This window comes from Neodiprion lecontei, chromosome 5 (assembly GCF_021901455.1).
Source record: "Neodiprion lecontei isolate iyNeoLeco1 chromosome 5, iyNeoLeco1.1, whole genome shotgun sequence".
In the NCBI taxonomy this organism is placed as follows: Eukaryota; Metazoa; Arthropoda; class Insecta; order Hymenoptera; family Diprionidae; genus Neodiprion; species Neodiprion lecontei.
In genome coordinates this window covers 26,545,249-26,563,278 of record NC_060264.1, presented here as the reverse complement: position 1 = coordinate 26,563,278, position 18,030 = coordinate 26,545,249, and the positions used below count along the sequence as shown (strand labels likewise).

At 38.8% G+C, this 18,030-nt stretch overlaps 5 protein-coding genes across 10 annotated transcripts; 3 read left to right on the top strand and 2 right to left on the bottom strand.

The window, feature by feature from the left end:
* The first annotated feature begins 33 nt into the window (after positions 1 to 33).
* On the top strand, positions 34 to 3,170 carry LOC107217889 (NAD-dependent protein deacetylase Sirt6). Of its 2 annotated transcripts, XM_015655578.2 has the most exons (7): positions 34 to 496; positions 611 to 738; positions 1,387 to 1,505; positions 1,609 to 1,732; positions 1,856 to 2,029; positions 2,133 to 2,256; positions 2,368 to 3,170. In XM_015655578.2, exons 1-7 carry the CDS (start codon positions 431 to 433, stop codon positions 2,968 to 2,970), a joined length of 1,338 nt encoding a protein of 445 aa, XP_015511064.1. In that variant the 5' UTR covers positions 34 to 430; the 3' UTR covers positions 2,971 to 3,170. The 2 variants fall into 2 exon arrangements, with proteins under 2 accessions (XP_015511064.1, XP_046597956.1); XM_046742000.1 differs by lacking the exon at positions 611 to 738.
* Positions 3,171 to 3,467: 297 nt separating this feature from the next.
* LOC107217939 (40S ribosomal protein S15) lies at positions 3,468 to 4,469 on the bottom strand. The gene is made up of 3 exons (XM_015655651.2): positions 4,317 to 4,469; positions 4,024 to 4,109; positions 3,468 to 3,854 (listed from the first exon to the last, which is right to left on the bottom strand). The coding sequence occupies exons 1-3, from the start codon at positions 4,323 to 4,325 to the stop codon at positions 3,506 to 3,508; spliced, it is 444 nt and encodes a 147-aa protein (XP_015511137.1). The 5' UTR covers positions 4,326 to 4,469; the 3' UTR covers positions 3,468 to 3,505.
* LOC107217938 (very-long-chain (3R)-3-hydroxyacyl-CoA dehydratase) lies at positions 4,457 to 7,021 on the top strand. Of its 3 annotated transcripts, none has more exons than XM_015655650.2 (6): positions 4,457 to 4,573; positions 4,809 to 4,925; positions 5,006 to 5,122; positions 5,413 to 5,671; positions 5,837 to 5,941; positions 6,070 to 7,021. In XM_015655650.2, exons 2-6 carry the CDS (start codon positions 4,842 to 4,844, stop codon positions 6,633 to 6,635), a joined length of 1,131 nt encoding a protein of 376 aa, XP_015511136.1. In that variant the 5' UTR covers positions 4,457 to 4,573; positions 4,809 to 4,841; the 3' UTR covers positions 6,636 to 7,021. The 3 variants fall into 3 exon arrangements, with proteins under 3 accessions (XP_015511136.1, XP_046597958.1, XP_015511135.1); XM_015655649.2 differs by lacking the exon at positions 4,457 to 4,573 and adding an exon at positions 4,613 to 4,727; XM_046742002.1 differs by lacking the exons at positions 4,457 to 4,573; positions 5,837 to 5,941 and having other exon boundaries at positions 4,610 to 4,925.
* A 1,923-nt stretch (positions 7,022 to 8,944) lies between these two features.
* Positions 8,945 to 13,960, top strand: LOC107217946 (lon protease homolog, mitochondrial). 2 transcript variants are annotated; one of them, XM_046741999.1, is made up of 10 exons: positions 8,945 to 9,402; positions 9,550 to 9,777; positions 9,868 to 10,040; positions 10,268 to 10,521; positions 10,602 to 10,793; positions 10,952 to 11,256; positions 11,340 to 11,479; positions 11,562 to 11,844; positions 11,925 to 12,828; positions 12,910 to 13,960. In XM_046741999.1, exons 1-10 carry the CDS (start codon positions 9,119 to 9,121, stop codon positions 13,144 to 13,146), a joined length of 3,000 nt encoding a protein of 999 aa, XP_046597955.1. In that variant the 5' UTR covers positions 8,945 to 9,118; the 3' UTR covers positions 13,147 to 13,960. The 2 variants fall into 2 exon arrangements, with proteins under 2 accessions (XP_046597955.1, XP_015511152.1); XM_015655666.2 differs by having other exon boundaries at positions 10,217 to 10,521.
* LOC107217947 (gonadal protein gdl) lies at positions 13,882 to 15,178 on the bottom strand. Of its 2 annotated transcripts, none has more exons than XM_046742004.1 (2): positions 14,719 to 15,178; positions 13,882 to 14,659 (listed from the first exon to the last, which is right to left on the bottom strand). In XM_046742004.1, exon 2 carries the CDS (start codon positions 14,604 to 14,606, stop codon positions 14,082 to 14,084), a length of 525 nt encoding a protein of 174 aa, XP_046597960.1. In that variant the 5' UTR covers positions 14,607 to 14,659; positions 14,719 to 15,178; the 3' UTR covers positions 13,882 to 14,081. The 2 variants fall into 2 exon arrangements, with proteins under 2 accessions (XP_046597960.1, XP_046597959.1); XM_046742003.1 differs by having other exon boundaries at positions 14,786 to 15,177.
* Between the last annotated feature and the right edge of the window lie 2,852 nt (positions 15,179 to 18,030).

The following is an 18,030-nucleotide window of genomic DNA, read 5'->3' as shown; positions in this document are numbered from 1 at the left end:
CGCGACGACGTTGGACGACGCCGAGCGTCGCTCCAACGCGCAACCTGCTTTGCGCAAAGAGTAGTTTTATGATCTTTTCTGGTGTTCGTTGTGGATATTTGGTGGTGTCCCGTGGATTCCAAATAGTGAATAAACCTGAGTTAGATTTATTTCTGAAAATTTTCATCGACATTTTGTCGTTTACCGGTGTCTCATCAGTAATCGTAAAGTTCCCGGCAAATCATAATCATAATTTTAAAATTGTTTATATTAAATTTCATCACCGAAGGTCGGCGGAAACGCACGAACCCGAGCATTTAAACGTGGATTTTTGATAATAATTACGTCATCATCGACGGGGGTAGGGGGCGGATTATTATTTGGCAACAAGGGTTGTTGCTCTGCGGCCATTGTTAGCCGCTCGGCGGAAGGGCGTGAGGGGAGAGGGACGATGTCATGCAGCTACGCCGATGGTTTATCGCCGTACGAGAACAAGGGTCAGCTTGGCCTCGAGGAGGTAATTTTCGCCGTTATGTACGGTCCGAAGTTGGCTTGGCGATATCGCCATTGGGCAGTAATTGCTGATCCTCCAGGCGAATCAATAACCCAATGCCACTCTCCTCCTTTTTAGAAATTCGACAGCGCCGAGACTCTTCGTATCAAATGCGATTTGTTGGCTGATTGGATAGACGGGGCACGTCATGTTGTCGTTCACACCGGCGCGGGAATCAGTACCGCTGCCGGTATTCCCGATTTTAGGTAATTCATTCATTCGAGGACGCTCGTTAGTAATTGTAATTAGGGTACTTCGGCGTCATGACATTACGTGCCAACGTCAGCTCTAGTAGATTGCAATCACGAGATGATTTGCGGATAATTTCATCGAAAATAACACTCTCTTCGTACAGTATAGATTCATAAAAGAGTTTTGCGATACCGTGACAGCTATGACAAGCGGGAATATTTGTGCCATGAATTTTTGAATTTAGATCATCTCGAATTTTTTCCTCCAACTTCGTTTCTAATTCATTCGTTTTATTCTATTAGATATATCCGATTTGTGCTTTTTCAAATTAATTTCGAATAATTCACAGAGAGATTGATAGGGTAATTCAGATTTGTTGCTAATTTTCTGAATTAAATGGACATGTCGTCTACTGCAAAATTTATTGATATTACGCACATTGTATACATGAGACGATTATTCTATATGTCAAGTTATTGTTATATTTAGAACATGAATTGATGTATCAATTCAGCACAATATTTTTATGTTACTGTCTTTTCAAACTTGGATAATCCTGTGTACCAAAATCGCCTAATAATATACTTCCAGTTCAAATGAATGCAAAAAATACGTCACTTCTCAAACGTAACAACCTTAATGTTATATGTTTCCATCCATAGAGGACCGAAGGGTGTCTGGACTTTGGAGGAGAAAGGGTTGAAACCTGAAATGAATATATCATTTGACGAAGCAAAGCCAACCAAGACTCACATGGCTTTAAAGAAGTTGATTGATTGCAGTAAGGGTGTACCTAGCATAAGACTGTGGAAAATTAATTAACAAATTAGGAAAACAATATGAAATGTTGAATCTGATCCTAATCGGATTTTGTTGCTCCACAGATAAGGTCAAATTCATTGTGAGCCAAAATATTGACGGACTGCACCTGCGATCTGGAGTTCAGCGGCAGAAGCTTGCAGAGTTGCATGGAAATATGTTCACTGAACAGTGTGACAAGTGTGGAAGGTACAAGTTTGTTTACACTGTAAGAATTGATATGCTTAATTAGAGGTGTGATTCGAGTGTAAAACAATATTCGTACCCTAAATTATCGCGAGATCATAACGCACTTCCTGATTTGGTTCACAGACAATTTATTCGCAACCTTGCTACAAAGAGTGTTGGGAAAAAATGTTTGGGAACGGTATGTCGATCTGAACAAATTGGAGGACGACCTTGTCGAGGTCGAATGCATGACACGATACTTGACTGGGAGCATAACTTACCTGACAATGACTTAGCACTGTCAGACCTTCATGCCAGGTCAGTTTGTATTCCATTGTTATAACTTTTTTAACCACGTTTTGATTTCTGGCACTTCAGAAGAAAAATATAAATCAAATTGTCAACAATTTTTCAATTACAGTGTTGCCGATTTGAGCATTTGTCTGGGAACAACTTTACAAATCATACCAAGTGGGAACTTGCCTCTTTATACAAAGAAGTATGGTGGCAGACTTGTTATTTGCAATCTGCAGCCAACGAAGCATGTAAGGATGCTTTTCAAGTAGACTTCATTAATTTTATTTCAACCGTAACCTCAGTCTTGTCTCTTAATACAATTATCAACTAAATGTTTTGACGGACGATCATTATTTTAGGATAAAAAAGCAGATTTGGTGATAAACGGTATGGTCGATGACATCATAGTGATGGTAATGAAGAAATTAGGTCTGGAATTACCAGAGTACGACAGCAAATTAGATCCAACAAGAAACACAGACATGACATCCAATCAGATGGATTGGACAATACCGACAGCACGTGTCAAAGAGATGAAAATATTGTACAAAAAAGTTTGTAAGCCAACGCAGCGAAAGCGAAAGACCTTCATGTATGAACGAGAAAAGGAAGAATTTCCGAAAAAGTTGAGCAAAGAAAAAATACCTGCAACCGATGATAGAATGTTAAAGACAGAAAATGTAGACCATATATTGGACGGTAAGTCTGTGATGAGAAACACTGAAATCATAGAGATGGATAAGGTGAAACAAGAAGATGTCGATACGGAACTTCAAGTCAAACAAGAAATATTTGAGAAAACTAGTCAGAATTCCGTAATATTGGCTGATGACGGTACATGTGCCTCAGATAGGAAATTTTTCTTTAAAGGTAAATCAGATGACAATGTTGCATTTAATAGTCCAAGTGTGTCAGACAACAATCCAAGTTCATGTAGCAATAATAAAGCTTCTGTGATTTAATATTTTACCTCAAACTAATATTCTCAACAAATGTTTACTCTGCAACAAAACTATTAATGTTATAAAATGTGTGTGTATATTAGACCGTGTAACATTGTTCTCCCGTTTTTTCAAAGACAGCATCATCAAGTTCTAATTATTATGAAATTATTATCATATAGAATTGTTGTGTACGTGACGAATAAAGCTTCCTATTTTTATACCCGAATTGACTTGCTTTTGATATTTCTTGTCAAGTGGTAATTAATTATTCATGCATTCATAAAGATTGAGTACGTACTGTATTTTAAAATAGAGCACAGATACAGAGAATCTCTACTGAAAGGGCAAACTCCGAGCCACGCGTAGCAGACAAATGTTGGGAAAGAAAACTTGTGCACATGACTCGAAATCAGTCAATTCTCTAGAAATCTGCTGGATATGATTTTTCAAGTAATTAGAGAGGAAATATCTGATTGGTAATGGAGTGAATCATTATAAAACGATGGATCAGAAAATGGAATTTTACGCCGTTTATTTATTACATACAAGCAATTTACTTGAGAGGAATAAACCTGGAGGAGTGAGTAGCACCAATACCAGGCCTACCATGCTTAACAGGCTTGTAGGTGACAGAAAACTCCCCAAGGTAGTGTCCGATCATCTCAGGCTTAATTTCCACCTGGTTGAAAGTCTTTCCGTTATAGACGCCAACAATGGATCCAACCATTTCTGGGACAATGATCATGTTGCGAAGGTGAGTCTTGACAATTTCTGGCTTCTCATTTGGAGGAGCCTCCTTCTTCGCTTTACGGAGTTTCTTCACAAGAGCCATCGGCTTGCGCTTGAGACCATGTGAAAAACGCCTGCGAGCACGAGCGTGTAGCAGCTCCATCAGCTGTTCACTGTAATCAGATAGATTCAAAAGATTAATTATTATAATTAACTCCCAATTACGAGTGTTCATCAAATCGATATCAGTAACTTTGACGTTAGGTGAATCGATGAAAAAAGTAAGGTTAGGTCGGCTATTGACATTCGTAAACGCGAGCGTAGATTTGAATCTTGACTCACTTGGGCATGTCGAGGAGTTGGTCCAGGTCGACGCCTCGGAAGGTAAACTTCCTGAAGGCCCTCTTCTTCTTCTGAGTTTCATCAACCTGCAACAAAATTAACGATTAACGGTCAGCCTGTGTCGGTGAAAGGAACGCATTAGAGCGGGGGTTTATAACGACTAAACAAACGTAAATATCATCAAAAACATCTAGGGTGAATCGAGAAAAACCAGAGAATTAACAGTAGTATCATTTTTTTTAAGGATCGTAAAGATATTTTTGGATTATTCAACAAAATCCGTAATACTTCACCTCAGCCATGTTTGCGCTTCTTGTCGGGGAACGCGAAAGGTTGCGCACGCTACTTCAATTCCACTTCCGTCCTCACTTCACGCGAATTATTTACTTCCCATTTTTGCCGCTAGAGTCGGTAAGTCAAAAAGTAGCCAGCCATGGGTGATATTCGTGTTAGTTCTGGGGAGCGAAGTAGGTGCAGTGCGAGTCGGTAGCGTTGGGTCTTCTATCGTCGTCTAAGCAGCGGGATGAAAAGGGATACGACATTGATATCGGTACGTCAGTTGACTATACCGGTATTGGAGCATGCATACTTACTGGCTGTTCTTCGAATTGTCAATAGCTTACCATTTAATTTTTCTGACACGTCAACTTTCATTAGGTTTATTCCTTCAGTAGAATAAGTAGTGACAGAATCGCCAGCTGCTTGTAATATTTCGTTTTTTTTTCATTGCACTGATTTATGATTACACCGCTGACCATTGTCGATTTAAACGCATTTCAACGTAGGTGGACACCTGAGATTACCTGAAATTTACGATAATGCCGGAGGTGCCGTCGCCTTTCGTGTATTGGGCCCAGACTGAGAGCCAAGTTACACTTAAGGTCGATCTAACTGATGTCAAGGTTTGCATTCTCAATATTTTAAACTCGATAATTAGTAGAGATTTAATGATCACTGTTTAATTAGCTGATATCGCTTTCAGAACCCTGGCGTTGACTTGCACGAAAAGAAATTAAAATTCGTAGCCAATGGGCAAGGTGCTAGAGGCCCTGACAGCTATGCTTTCACCTTGGATTTTCATTCGGGAATTGATCCTGAGGCATAGTATATGATTTATACAACGATGATATGCAGTAGGACTCATTGATAGGCAGTTCATATCATGCTATGCGTTAGCTATATGATATCAAGCTTATTATGTAATTTATTCTACTTATGTGACTGATATACACTCGCACTGTTACTAAACTTTGAAATGAAACTTTTATTTTACATATATTTTACTACATTGATGCTAGACTATGATCCAGCTTCAACTGTGTATCATCATTCGCTCTAGTATGAAATCAAGACATTTTTATTAATACAATATTTGAAATGGATCAACAGGAAAGCAATTTTAAAGTGATTGATCGACAAGTTGACTTTATTCTGCGTAAAAAATCAAGTGGCTGGTGGCCTCGGCTAACTAGTCAACCTCAAAAACCAGCTTGGTTGAAAATTGATTTCGATAAGTGGAAGAGTCAGGATGCCGATGGCGACGAAGATGAAGGAACAGGGATCGATGGAGAGGGAAAACGAGATATTACTAAGGATTACCCAAACATGTATGATAAACTTTACAAAGAAGAATGTGGATATAGGCAAGGTATTGGAGCCGTTCATTCTCTGATATGTAAAATCAACATCATTAATTCCTCCATATGGCGCTAATGACTAATACTTGAAATAACAGCCATCGGATGCTAATTCAATGTCTTAGACGAATCTATATTTGTTAATACTTAGCCTAACGAAACCTTATCTCTTACAGAAGACTTGAAGAAAGTTTACCTAGTTTTTTACAATTTATGTCAATTTGTTGGATTCGCTTACATATTAATGATAATGGCAGTAAGATACTCACGGGATGGGCCAGGTAAATACACCTCAATAGTCGTGTTATGTCTTCAAAATGTTTGATTAACTTAACAGAATAATTAGAATATTTTTGTGTAGAGTACCTGATAAATGTAACAATATATCATGGTTTACATGTAATTGCAGACTCTATGCCGACTACGTATGAATCGGTAGGGACAGCGATGAAATTTGTACAATTACTACAATTTCTGGAAGTAATGCACCCTCTATTTGGATACACAAAGGGAGGATTTATGACGCCATTACTACAAGTTGGAGCTAGAGCAATTATATTGTTCTGCATGATAGAATCAGAACCTCGAATGCAAACAAAACCAGTTGTATTTTACTTATTTGTAGTATGGAGCTCCGTTGAAATAGTTAGATATCCGTACTATTTGACACAACTGTTTAAAACAGAGTTCAGTTTTCTGACGTGGCTACGATACACAATATGGATGCCGCTCTATCCCCTTGGTTTCCTCTGCGAAGGTATAATAATACTGAGGAACATTCCATATTTTGAAGAGACTAACCGGTTCACAGTTGCCATGCCCAACCAATGGAATTTTGCATTTCATTTTCCTTCGGCAATGAGAATATATCTATTGTTACTCTGCTTGCCAGGTATGTACATAATGATGTCGCATATGAATCGTGTCAGATATCAAAAATTGTCAAAGACTAACATAAAAAGAAAGTACAATTAGTTATTGCTTAATTGGGCATATAAATACATAAATACAATTGGATTGAGCATGGACTAAGTAGCATTGTGTTATGTCTTTTTACAAATAATTCTTAGAGTAAGCTTAAAGATGGTGTTTTGTGCAACACGCTAACAATGAAGTACCTACGGGAGTATTGTTGGAGAAATTTGAACAAATAAAATAGATTTCTTCCTTCTTATTCCCCATTGCGAGACGGCACTTTTACCATGTAATAATTATATTCATATTGGTATAACCAATATAAATACTGATCAAATGTCAATGATGTACATAATGAATGAAAGTATCAAGTGTTGAAATTTGTACAGCGCATACGCTGTAAATTTGTATTTTATTAATGTCATTAAAATTCTAGTTTTATTATTGATGTGATTATCAGCATGAAATTGCGTAGCCTCAATAAACATTTAATCACCTACACTCTGAAGTTACAAACTATCTGATAATCCTTATATACCATGAAAGTATATCAGAATGAATTGCCCTATTTGGACAATGTACACTGACCAGACTGACTCGAGTTGAGAAATCTTCAACAGTAATCTATACACTTTCATTTCAAAGAGCTCCAACCTATATTCAAATCTGAATTAATTCAAACTATGAATGTGAAAAAAATTATTATTTCAATGAGCTTAACTAAGGTAAATAAAATGCAATAACAGTTCAGTTGAACAAGTTATTATCACGTATGTTGAATGTTTCCTGGTTCATAATCTCGTAGTTATATTTGCTTTCGCAGTTTGAAATCAGACTTGGGCAAGTTATTGTCAATACTGACAACGAGCGGGAATTATCATTCTCATCAAGATTGTTAAAACCTTTATCAAATTCGTGAGCATTACAACTAACAAATTCTGTGGACGAAGGTGGAGTGAATGGAATAGACAGGTTTGAGTGTCGTTCAAATTCCATAGCATTTGGATCACGGATTAATGGTTCGATTACCATGGATGGTTCAAGGTATTCTTCAATAGTTGAAAGACATGGGCTGCTTAAAAAATTCTGGTTATATTTTTTACTATAACTATAATCGCCCTGCGTTGTAGAATGTCTGGAATTGTGATCGACAGCCTCAACAGCATAATTATGTTGCAACTTCAACGTTTGCATAAAGGAAGTAGGAAAACCATCATCTGCAGTCCTCTTCCGAAGAAAATTTTCTTTTACCTTCCTGGGCGCATTTGACAATAAGTCACAATCCGTAAAACTTGAATAAGATTCTTTCATATTCATGTCTTCTTGAGCCAGATTTAAAGTTGACCTATGCTGAGGAACAGATTGATCTTGTTGCTCCGTTTTAGCTGTCACAGATCGAACTGGAATAGCTGACACGGCTTGTAAAGCAATCTTGTGCTGTTGAGGCAGCAATCGTTTTTTTAGCAGTGCCATTGCTGGTGGAATAGGAGGAATCATGTTGACATTGTTCTTGGATCGCTTGCTTTTGCCAGAGGTTTTTGCGTTTTCTTTATTCCATAAACTCAGTCGCTTTCGTGATTTATTAACTTCACCGGATGGTCTGAAAGAGAGCACTTTCAGCTATACATACCGCTGTGAATGTATGCATAAACTTTTTATAAGCTTGTAGTATCAAGTACATTACTCGAGATAAGCACTAGACTAACATGAATTGTTCCTTGGTCATTTTATTTAGCAAATTCGCGAAGAACTCCTCATTATCATCTAGTCCATCGTTTGCTGCAGTTGAGTCTACGTATTGCGACATGATTTGATAAGTTGATGTGCGACGTCTCGTCACAGTCTCAGACACAGCTATACGTTTGTGTGAAGGATTATCTGTTGATCGTCTCTCTATACCACTGATCCTCACACGATCTCGAGCCAGCTCCCATATCTCTGGCATAGACAGATCCCTTAATGAAATAACGCCTTTGTTCCCGTTGCTATTATTATTCCCAGTTGGCAAGCGACGGGCGCTGCCGAAAACAACTGGTGACGCAAAATTGGGTTCTAGACTATTTTCTTTAATTCCACTCATATCGACACAGAAAATTAATGGAGCTTCGTCAGTTGGCTGTAATTAAAGATAGATAACTGGATGTCGACGCGCGTTGGATTATATCGAATAGGGATAAGTTTCTGTATTGAGATCGACGTTTTACGCTTATCTGTGTCGCGTCGTCAAGTTCGAATCCACAGAGTAAAATCGTTTGAATCTAGTCAAGAGCGCGGGTTCTCAATCCATATTTGCGATAACAGCTGCCTCTCTCGCTTTGCGTCGTGATTGGCTGAGCACTTTCCCTCAGCTAATCACCGCTGCTACTACTTTCAGCACAATTCACAGCACAGAACATGGTCAAGATTCGATACATAACCTCGTAATTTCTCGATAGTTCGGTCCGCGCTTCTAGCATTCAGGGATTAGGAAGGAGATACACAGAGGCCCAGACACTTTGGACAACACACCGGAGAGTACATAATCGTAACAGTAGTCGATCAAAATGCGAATATGCGTAACGGGGCTACGACTTAAATTGTTACCAGTATATCGGTACCGAGTTACATGGAATCGAACCTTTTCTAACGTCCAAAGCTCGGCGAATTGTTCGGGGAAATTTGCCGGTACAGCTACGCGGCAATGGGGAAGAAAAATTCTCACTGGAGAAACGATTGGCCCTATCAAGGCGTGGGAAAAGGGCTCACGAGGGCACAGGCAGACCACCGCCCTTATTGCCATTCGGGGGTTCTCGTCTAAGAAGTCCGGGGACAAAGATCCACCTTCCAAGTAAGCTCTGGTTTTCTTATTCCTTAATCGTTACAATTAATGTTATCGTAACATTACCCTCGACTCCATTATTTCAAATGTTCCATCATCGACTTGTTGATTCACAAGCACTTATTGCTGTCCATTGCTATTGTTTCATATTCTCAGTGGAAGCGAGCCTGAACTCCCTGACGATTATGCTGCTGCTCTGCCTGCAACTGTGGTTGTTCCTGAAGTCTGGCCGCATCTACCGGTTATAGCTATAAACAGGAATCCAGTATTTCCTCGGTTTATCAAACTTATCGAACTGAGCAATCCAATTTTGATAGATGTTATACGTCGTAAAGTTAAACTGAACCAGCCGTATGTTGGAATATTTTTGAAGAAGAGCGAAGAGTGAGTAGTCCTTCCTTTTTATCGGTTCTTCGGAGAGCGTTAGACACTGTCCAGCACACGAACAGTTTAATATCATCATTTATATCATAGGAATGATGCTGAAGTTGTGCAAAATTTGGATCAAGTGTATTCTATTGGAACTTTTGCTCAGATACACGAAGTACAGGACTTGGGTGATCGGTTGAGACTTGTTGTAATGGCCCATAGAAGAGTGAAAATTACTGGTCAAATACTAGAAGACTTTTCTGAAAAATCATCTCAAGGTACGGTGTCTGTAAAAGAATTAACAGCGAATTTAGACTCCTGGATTATGCGCTGTTAGTTTTAGAATAACTGGTATGGGTATGGAGCCTATCTGCCTATCTGCTGAGCTTGTTACTAATAAGTTTATTGCAACTATAATGTATATTTTAACAATTGCGCTACCTGCTTTACACAGAGATGAAACTGACGTTTCCACTACTAAATACCACAATTAACGTCCCTATAGAAGACACGGTGGCTGGTGGTGGTAAAAAGCATCGTAGGACTATGCTGAGGAAAAGGGCTGAACCTAAGGCTGCTGAATCAGTTGATAAAGTTGAAGAAGCTACCGAGCTCGTACCACCAGAACATGAGAAGAAAGAAGATTCTACAGAAAGAAAAGTGGAAACAAGTGAGGCCACTTCGGAAACTCAACCATTGCTCATGGTCGAAGTCGTCAATATTTCACATGAGAAATTTAGACAAACAGAAGAAATAAAGGTAGCTAACCTGTCAGTACTTTTTCCGTCATTCTATTGTCTGAATAAAACATGAAATAATTTTATACTTGTAATATGCAGGCACTAACCCAGGAGGTGATCAAAACGATTCGAGACATAATTAGTATGAATCCACTGTACAGAGAATCACTTCAACAAATGCTGCATCAAGGTCAAAGAGTCGTTGACAATCCTGTCTATCTTAGTGACTTGGGTGCTGCACTTACAGGAGCTGATGCTCACGAGTTGCAACAAGTACTGGAAGAAATGGATGTAGGTGGAAGAATATTTATTTTGGATTAAAAATTTTAATTACTTTTATCATTATTATTCATACTGGAGTTGCTATAACCTCAGGTAAAATTGCGGGTTTCGGAATAGGTAAAATTTTTATATAAATTTATCGACCATGACATTTTTTTATACCTTAGATTCCAAAAAGGTTAATGTTATCATTAGCGCTCCTTAAGAAAGAATGTGAGCTTAGTAAACTGCAGCAAAAAATTGGAAGAGAAGTAGAAGAAAAAGTAAAACAGCAGCATAGAAAGTATATACTTCACGAACAGTTGAAAGTTATAAAAAAAGAACTGGGATTGGAAAAGGATGACAAGGATGCAATTGAAGAGAAATACAGAGAACGTATTAGGCAAAAAGTTGTACCCAAGCCAGTCATGGATGTCTTGGATGAGGAATTGAACAAATTAAGTTTTCTCGAGAGTCATAGCAGCGAATTCAAGTACGTTGAGGTTCATAATTGAATACATGAATAAAATTTGTAGGTATTTGCATAACACGTAATTAACGAAAACGACTTTTTAGTGTGACGAGAAATTATTTGGATTGGCTCACATCTATGCCTTGGGGAATGACAAGTCCAGAGAATCTGAATCTTAACCAAGCTAGTGAAGTTTTAGAAAAAGATCACTATGGCATGGAGGATATAAAAAAGAGAATTCTTGGTAAGACTGTCATAATAAACGAATGTAATGCTAGTTGAAAAATCGTTTTGCTCTCTTCAATTTTTCTAATATTGATTTGCAGAATTTATTGCTGTTAGTCAGCTGAAAGGTTCGACCCAAGGAAAAATATTATGCTTTCACGGTCCGCCAGGTGTTGGTAAGACGTCGATAGCAAGATCTATTGCCCGTGCTCTCAATAGAGAGTATTTCAGATTTAGTGTCGGTGGCATGACTGATGTTGCCGAAATCAAGGGTCACCGGCGAACTTATGTAGGTGCAATGCCTGGAAAGATAATTCAGTGTTTGAAAAAAACAAAAACTGAAAATCCATTGGTTCTGATAGACGAGGTTGATAAAATCGGAAAGTGGGTATTTTTTCCATCGTTAACAATAATGGTTTGACTATGGGTGATGCGTTAATTATCAACCAATTAATTTTTCACAGGGGACATCAAGGCGATCCAGCTTCAGCTCTGTTAGAGATGTTGGATCCTGAGCAGAACGCAAATTTCTTAGATCATTATCTCGACGTACCAGTAGATCTATCAAGAGTCTTATTTATTTGCACGGCAAACATTGTTGATACTATCCCAGAGCCTTTGAGAGACCGAATGGAGATGATTGAGATGTCAGGATATGTAGCTGAAGAGAAGGTAGCTATTGCCAAACAATATTTGATACCACAGGCCATGCAGGACTCAGGACTGTCCGAAAATCACTTGAAAATCCATGACGATGCGTTAAGTCTATTGATAAAATCCTATTGTCGAGAATCAGGAGTGAGAAATTTGCAGAAACACATTGAGAAAGTTTCGCGCAAAGTTGCGTATAAGGTTGTTAAAAATGAAACAGACAAGATCGACCTAACCAGCAATAATTTACAAGACTTCGTTGGAAAACCTGTCTTTGCTCATGACAGAATGTACACGATTACACCACCGGGTGTTGTTATGGGATTGGCATGGACAGCCATGGGCGGATCTACTCTATTCATAGAGATAACGATGAGAAAGCCCATTGGCATTAAAAAATTGGAAGGCACATTTGAAATAACTGGTCATCTGGGTGACGTGATGAAAGAGTCGACACGTATTGCAATGACTGTGGCTAGAAATTTTCTACAAAAAGAAGATCCCAACAACACATTCCTTTACGATGCTCATCTTCATCTGCATGTCCCTGAAGGTGCAACACCAAAGGATGGACCAAGCGCTGGAGCTACCATCGCAACAGCCCTAATTTCGCTTGCAAAGAATAAACCAATTAGGCAAAATGTTGCTATGACTGGGGAGCTTAGTCTTATGGGAAAGGTGCTTCCTGTCGGTGGCATCAAGGAGAAAACAATTGCAGTAAGTAGTTGTATCTATGTGAAATATTGATTTGATCCAGACGTCGAATCACACGTAACTCAACCAAATTTTCATTTTCAGGCTAAACGAGTTGGCGTGAATTGTGTATTATTACCGGAGGAGAACAGAAAGGACTATGACGATCTTCCTAAATACATTACAGATGGTTTAGAAGTACATTTCATATCAAATTTTGATGACGTTTACAGAATCTGCTTCCTCGAAGGATCCAGTGATCCGATTGGTGCTAGTACTGAACTTAACGCCGATATTCCATCACAATCTCAATCCCCATCAACTGCACAAGCTGCTTCTTGAGTGATTGGCTTTGCAAGTTTGAAATTGTTTGGAAAATGTGATGATGCTATACGTACAAATGGTTCAATGGATTACCAACTTTGCTGTGCAAATTACGTGAAAATTTCTCGAATTCCCTAGGACTAAATTTGTTTTAGTGGATGGTATGTTGATGAGAAATACAATCGCAGTTTATTAGCTGAGTAACCAATCCGGAAGTAGAACAGAGATTCGGAAAAGACTGTAAATATGTAAAGAAATCTAAGGCGCATAGATATCTGTTAGTAATAAGATTTATTACTTGCATTCATGGCTGTAATTTCATCGCATCTTTTTGTTTAGATATTGAGTGGCATATAAGCCATTCAGTTGCAGTGAATCACAAAGAATGAATACTTGAAAATAGAATCTACTGCTATTGTGGATTGTAACCCAATTATATATTCTAGTTGACAAATTGAAGTGTAAAATTTGTTTACATACAACTGTTTTGTAAAAGTCACTAGCTACTTTAAATATTTGATAGTGTACAAAAACAAATGCATTTATAATGTTGTACCTGCTCATTGTACTGTTATTGGGTGTATTATAGGCCTGATATTATAAAAAGGTCGTCGCAACAAATTTTACAAGAATTGAAAATGTTTAAATCAAACCAAACAGAGTTAAAATTACAATGATATACCAATCGACCAAACCTAAAAGTAAAGGTGGTATCTGGTAACCTTAAAATATTGTAAATGAAAAACAGACTGATTCTATAGGGAAAGAAATCTATTCAACTTTATTTTCATCGCATCTGTATGTGAAATACAAGCTTGACATTCGAATACAAGTCTGATTGCATTTTTTCTTAAAATTGTCACTGATCACTTTGATGTACTGTATAATTGTCATTTGTGATTTGCAGTATAAGCTAGTTCACCACACATAGGATAAGATTTGTATGTGCATGATCAACATGGAATTTCCATTTTACTGAGCCGTATTATGAAGTCGCAAAGTCTCATCTGTACTTGAATTTCTGTGGGGTTATTGGTGACGTAGAATCCAGGAACGCCAGCTTTTTCCAATATGCCTTGTTGGTCAGATACTTTTTGATCTAATTGCAAAACCAGTTTCATATCAGTTTGCCGCAATTCCTCTTTGTGTTTCTTTTGTAAAATCATTTTTGCTGTGATGCATTTTTCTTCGTCATGTAAATTAGATAAAGCCTCTTGAACTTCAATTTTTTGTTGATTTAACAGCTGGAGTCGCTGCTGAAACAAGTGTTTTTCTGTAACGTGTTGAATTTCCATCAGTCCTTTGACTATTTCGAATATAGTATCGTTTAACAAAGAATTTGCCAGTCCAGACAGAAGTTCATACGGTAGACGCATTTGGTATTTGGGAGGCAATTCGCTGGCCATGTGTTGTAATTGCTCAACGAGAAAGTAGAGCTTTCTCTGAAGATCCTGCGGCGTAGGATTTACAACATCCATTGTTAATTTCGAGCGTTCATCGCATCTCTCAAATTCCGTATTTTTTTCTTGCGCTATTTATTATAGAGAATGTGATTGACGTTCTTCGATTTAGATTAATTGTTAAACGTACCGTTGACTAAAGAATCTTCAGCCAACGAGGGTACACATCAGAATAATTCTCGAAATGATTTCATTACCTTCGAGAAATTTGAAAAATCCTCTGTAATCTGCACGGCCTTCTTGATTTCCCTACTATCATATTATAGTTAATGGCTGCGATAAATATATTGTTCACCAGACTCTGAAACTCGACGATATTTCAATACTGACAACTAACATGGCACTTAACAGAGACTATTTGTGAAATGTTTTCTTGCGTGGTGTCACCTCCTAGCATCCGTACCAACTCGCCATTGGTGAAATATTTTCTATGGTGTTGCCATCTTCTACTAGCGGTATGAACCACGGAGGTATGAACTATCATTTACACAACAGCCGTGATCACTGAACCTTGACATAACTGGAACATGGTCTAGTCAGAGAGAAACCTGTCTAGTAAGATCCTGCTGCCTTAGACGCGAGCCGAGAGATAGCGTCATGTTGTAGTTATGTCTCTTTTCGTACAGTCCACTCCAAAAAGCTAGATCGAGTAAACAGAAATTCGCTGTACATAAATACTGATAACCCTGGGTTATTTGCGTAACAGTTTGCCGCGTCTGGCCGGGTTTGGGAGTATTAGCAGCTTCACGTATCAACCAATTGGCAACTGACCACGCCGGTGAAAGAAGTGCTAACACCATCGCGTGCAAAACGTTAGTAACATACCGTCGTCATAGTGAAATTGAAAATTTGACAAAATCCCGTTCAAGAAATATTCGTAGTGGTCGGAGAATTCATACTTCGCCTGACGTCGCATACTACGGCAAAGCTCTAAACATTTGATCGCGTAGCTTACGTGGTGTTTTCACCCGGCCGTTGAGACCATAGGGATACATAAAGCGCAAGCAACGGCCTGAGCGTCCCGTGAACGGATTCGAATCGGTTCTCTAAAGGATAGAAGATAATAATTCTTCCGCCCTCTCTGTCGGGCTGCTCATGGAGAGGGGGGCCACGAGAGGGGAGAAACAGCTAGGCGGGCGTGTGCAGCTACCCCCACTCCATCGGAAGAGCAACAGAGAGGGCGGGAGAATTATTATCTTCCGTCCTTCCCAGAACTCATTTGATTCTCTTCTGAACGCCGTGCGGAATCAGTCGTTTCCGAGCGATCAGAGTGAAACGACGTGTTCTCGGCATTAGTTCAACATTCAGACTGCGTTGTCCGATCGGTGTACTTGCACCATACTCATCTGTGAATAATATACGAAGAATAGCGTCTAGACTGAAGAAAACCCGAGTTACCCAAATGAAAACATCCTACGAACGTGAAAGTGAATTTCGTGCCTCGAGTTTCCATTGTTTTGTGTAACTTCAGATTTCAGTGATGTCTGTTTTTGTTTCTGTGCGTCGTGTATTAATTTTACTATTTTTTTTGGCTGATTTTCGGTAAACGCGCAGTTGCTTTATCGGAAAGTTTATTCGGTCGGTTCAAACAGGCAGTTACAGCACAAAAACTGAATGGAGGATCGAGTGTTATTGTGGTGCGGATTTTTGGACTATATAAGAGTGACGATCTAAATTACGTGAAACGTGCTTCGCTTCTCCAATAAACCTCAGATGTTGCAAGAACTACTAGATATAAAAGTGTGGAGCAGCCCAGAGTCGAGGTAACAATACTTATTTTAATTATTGTTTGATAATTTAAGGTGGTACATACAAAGCCGAACTTTTGTTCTTGCATAACACGCAATGAATACGAAACTGGACAACAGTAATAATTAATTTGCAGACTGAACAACCAATTTATTAAATTAATTGAAATATTCTGTTTTGTTTTTTACAGATCTAAGCAGAGACTTCCGAGTTATTTTTCCATTTCTCGGCAACGTTGGTGAGTTTGCACGTGTTAGGTTATGGGTATTTCCCTGGGATTCCTCTATCACGTGGCGTGGCGGTAACAATTGTTGCACAAATCTTCGATTTCTTAGCTGCATGGATAGGCTCATTCACGATCACAACTTGCTTGACCTTTAGTCGAATAATTTTTTCCTTCGCAATTCAATTTATCGTAGCTTACTTAAAGTTATAAATTTTGCACGTTGCTAAAAGTGGAATGAGTATCGCGACAGGCAACCATCACTTACTCGGCACTCGCGAGATCGAATTGCGTTTCACACTGCTGTAGTAATCTACGTTTGACTTTACCGATGATGTCGTTTAAGTGGTGGGTTCACCTGAGGTTTGAACGTATTCAATTATTCACATTATTGTTAAATCGATAAAATTCCAAAGGCTGGCATAACGTAACGTAATGAAATTGCATCTTATATTATGCATCATTTTCAATCTTTAAACAGCCAACAAATATTGATCAACTGCAGGCTTAGCTCGCTTAGAAAAATGCTAATTGGCATACAGGACGTTTTTAATCAATTTTACAAAAGGTTAATGTACCGATAGTCTGCCAAGATTTACTACAATATTAGGGTTGGCGGAATGCAACTGCGATACTATATTCTGAGTAGGCAGACTATGATACAAAAACATTTTGGCTCCCAACAGGTAACCAACGAAAATGTAAGTCGGTGACCACGGCGCAAATGATGAAGAATGACGTGTGTTGGAAAAAATGGAGAATCGTTTAGATCGAATATAGGTAACCGGGTAGGTAGGTGGACGTTTTGGGACACGTCGCGGGACTTATGCATGCGTGTGTGAGTCTCTTTTCCGTTGGGTGGTTGCGTTGGGAAACAGGCAAGGGTAGGAAGGTTGCGATGTACCGTGATGTTACTAACTTTTATAATCCACAGCGTCAAACGATCACAGAAATTGTTTACCCAAATGACTCCGTATTCGAGTCTCTCGATCATTTGTGAGCATTTGAATATTAAAGAGATTGAATTTCCTATTTCTTGTCGCTTTGCAACCATTTTTCAATCGTCACTCAATTCAATTCAATTCAATTATTTAGTCATTAGCGACCATTATTGCATGAGGTTGATCTCTGTGATCGTCTGAATGAGCAAAACGCATCTCTGGACCATCTATCGCGTTCCGTGGTACGCTAGATGGAGAGAAATGCTGAGCTCGAAGACTTCGCGTCGAAGAGGACCGCCGACCGTCACGCCACACAATAATGCATGCCCTCCAACCTCCCTCCCGATTTCGATTCGATTTATGATCTGAGAAGAACAATCCGCATAGCAATGTACCTAATTCAAAAAGATACAGATGTGGATTGGGTTTCTACAGAATTTTTGGGACAAGTCCCAGGTAATACAAATTTTTTGACAGTTTAATCTGTCGCGCCTTATTGCGCGTAGATTAATTACGAAAATTGGACGCA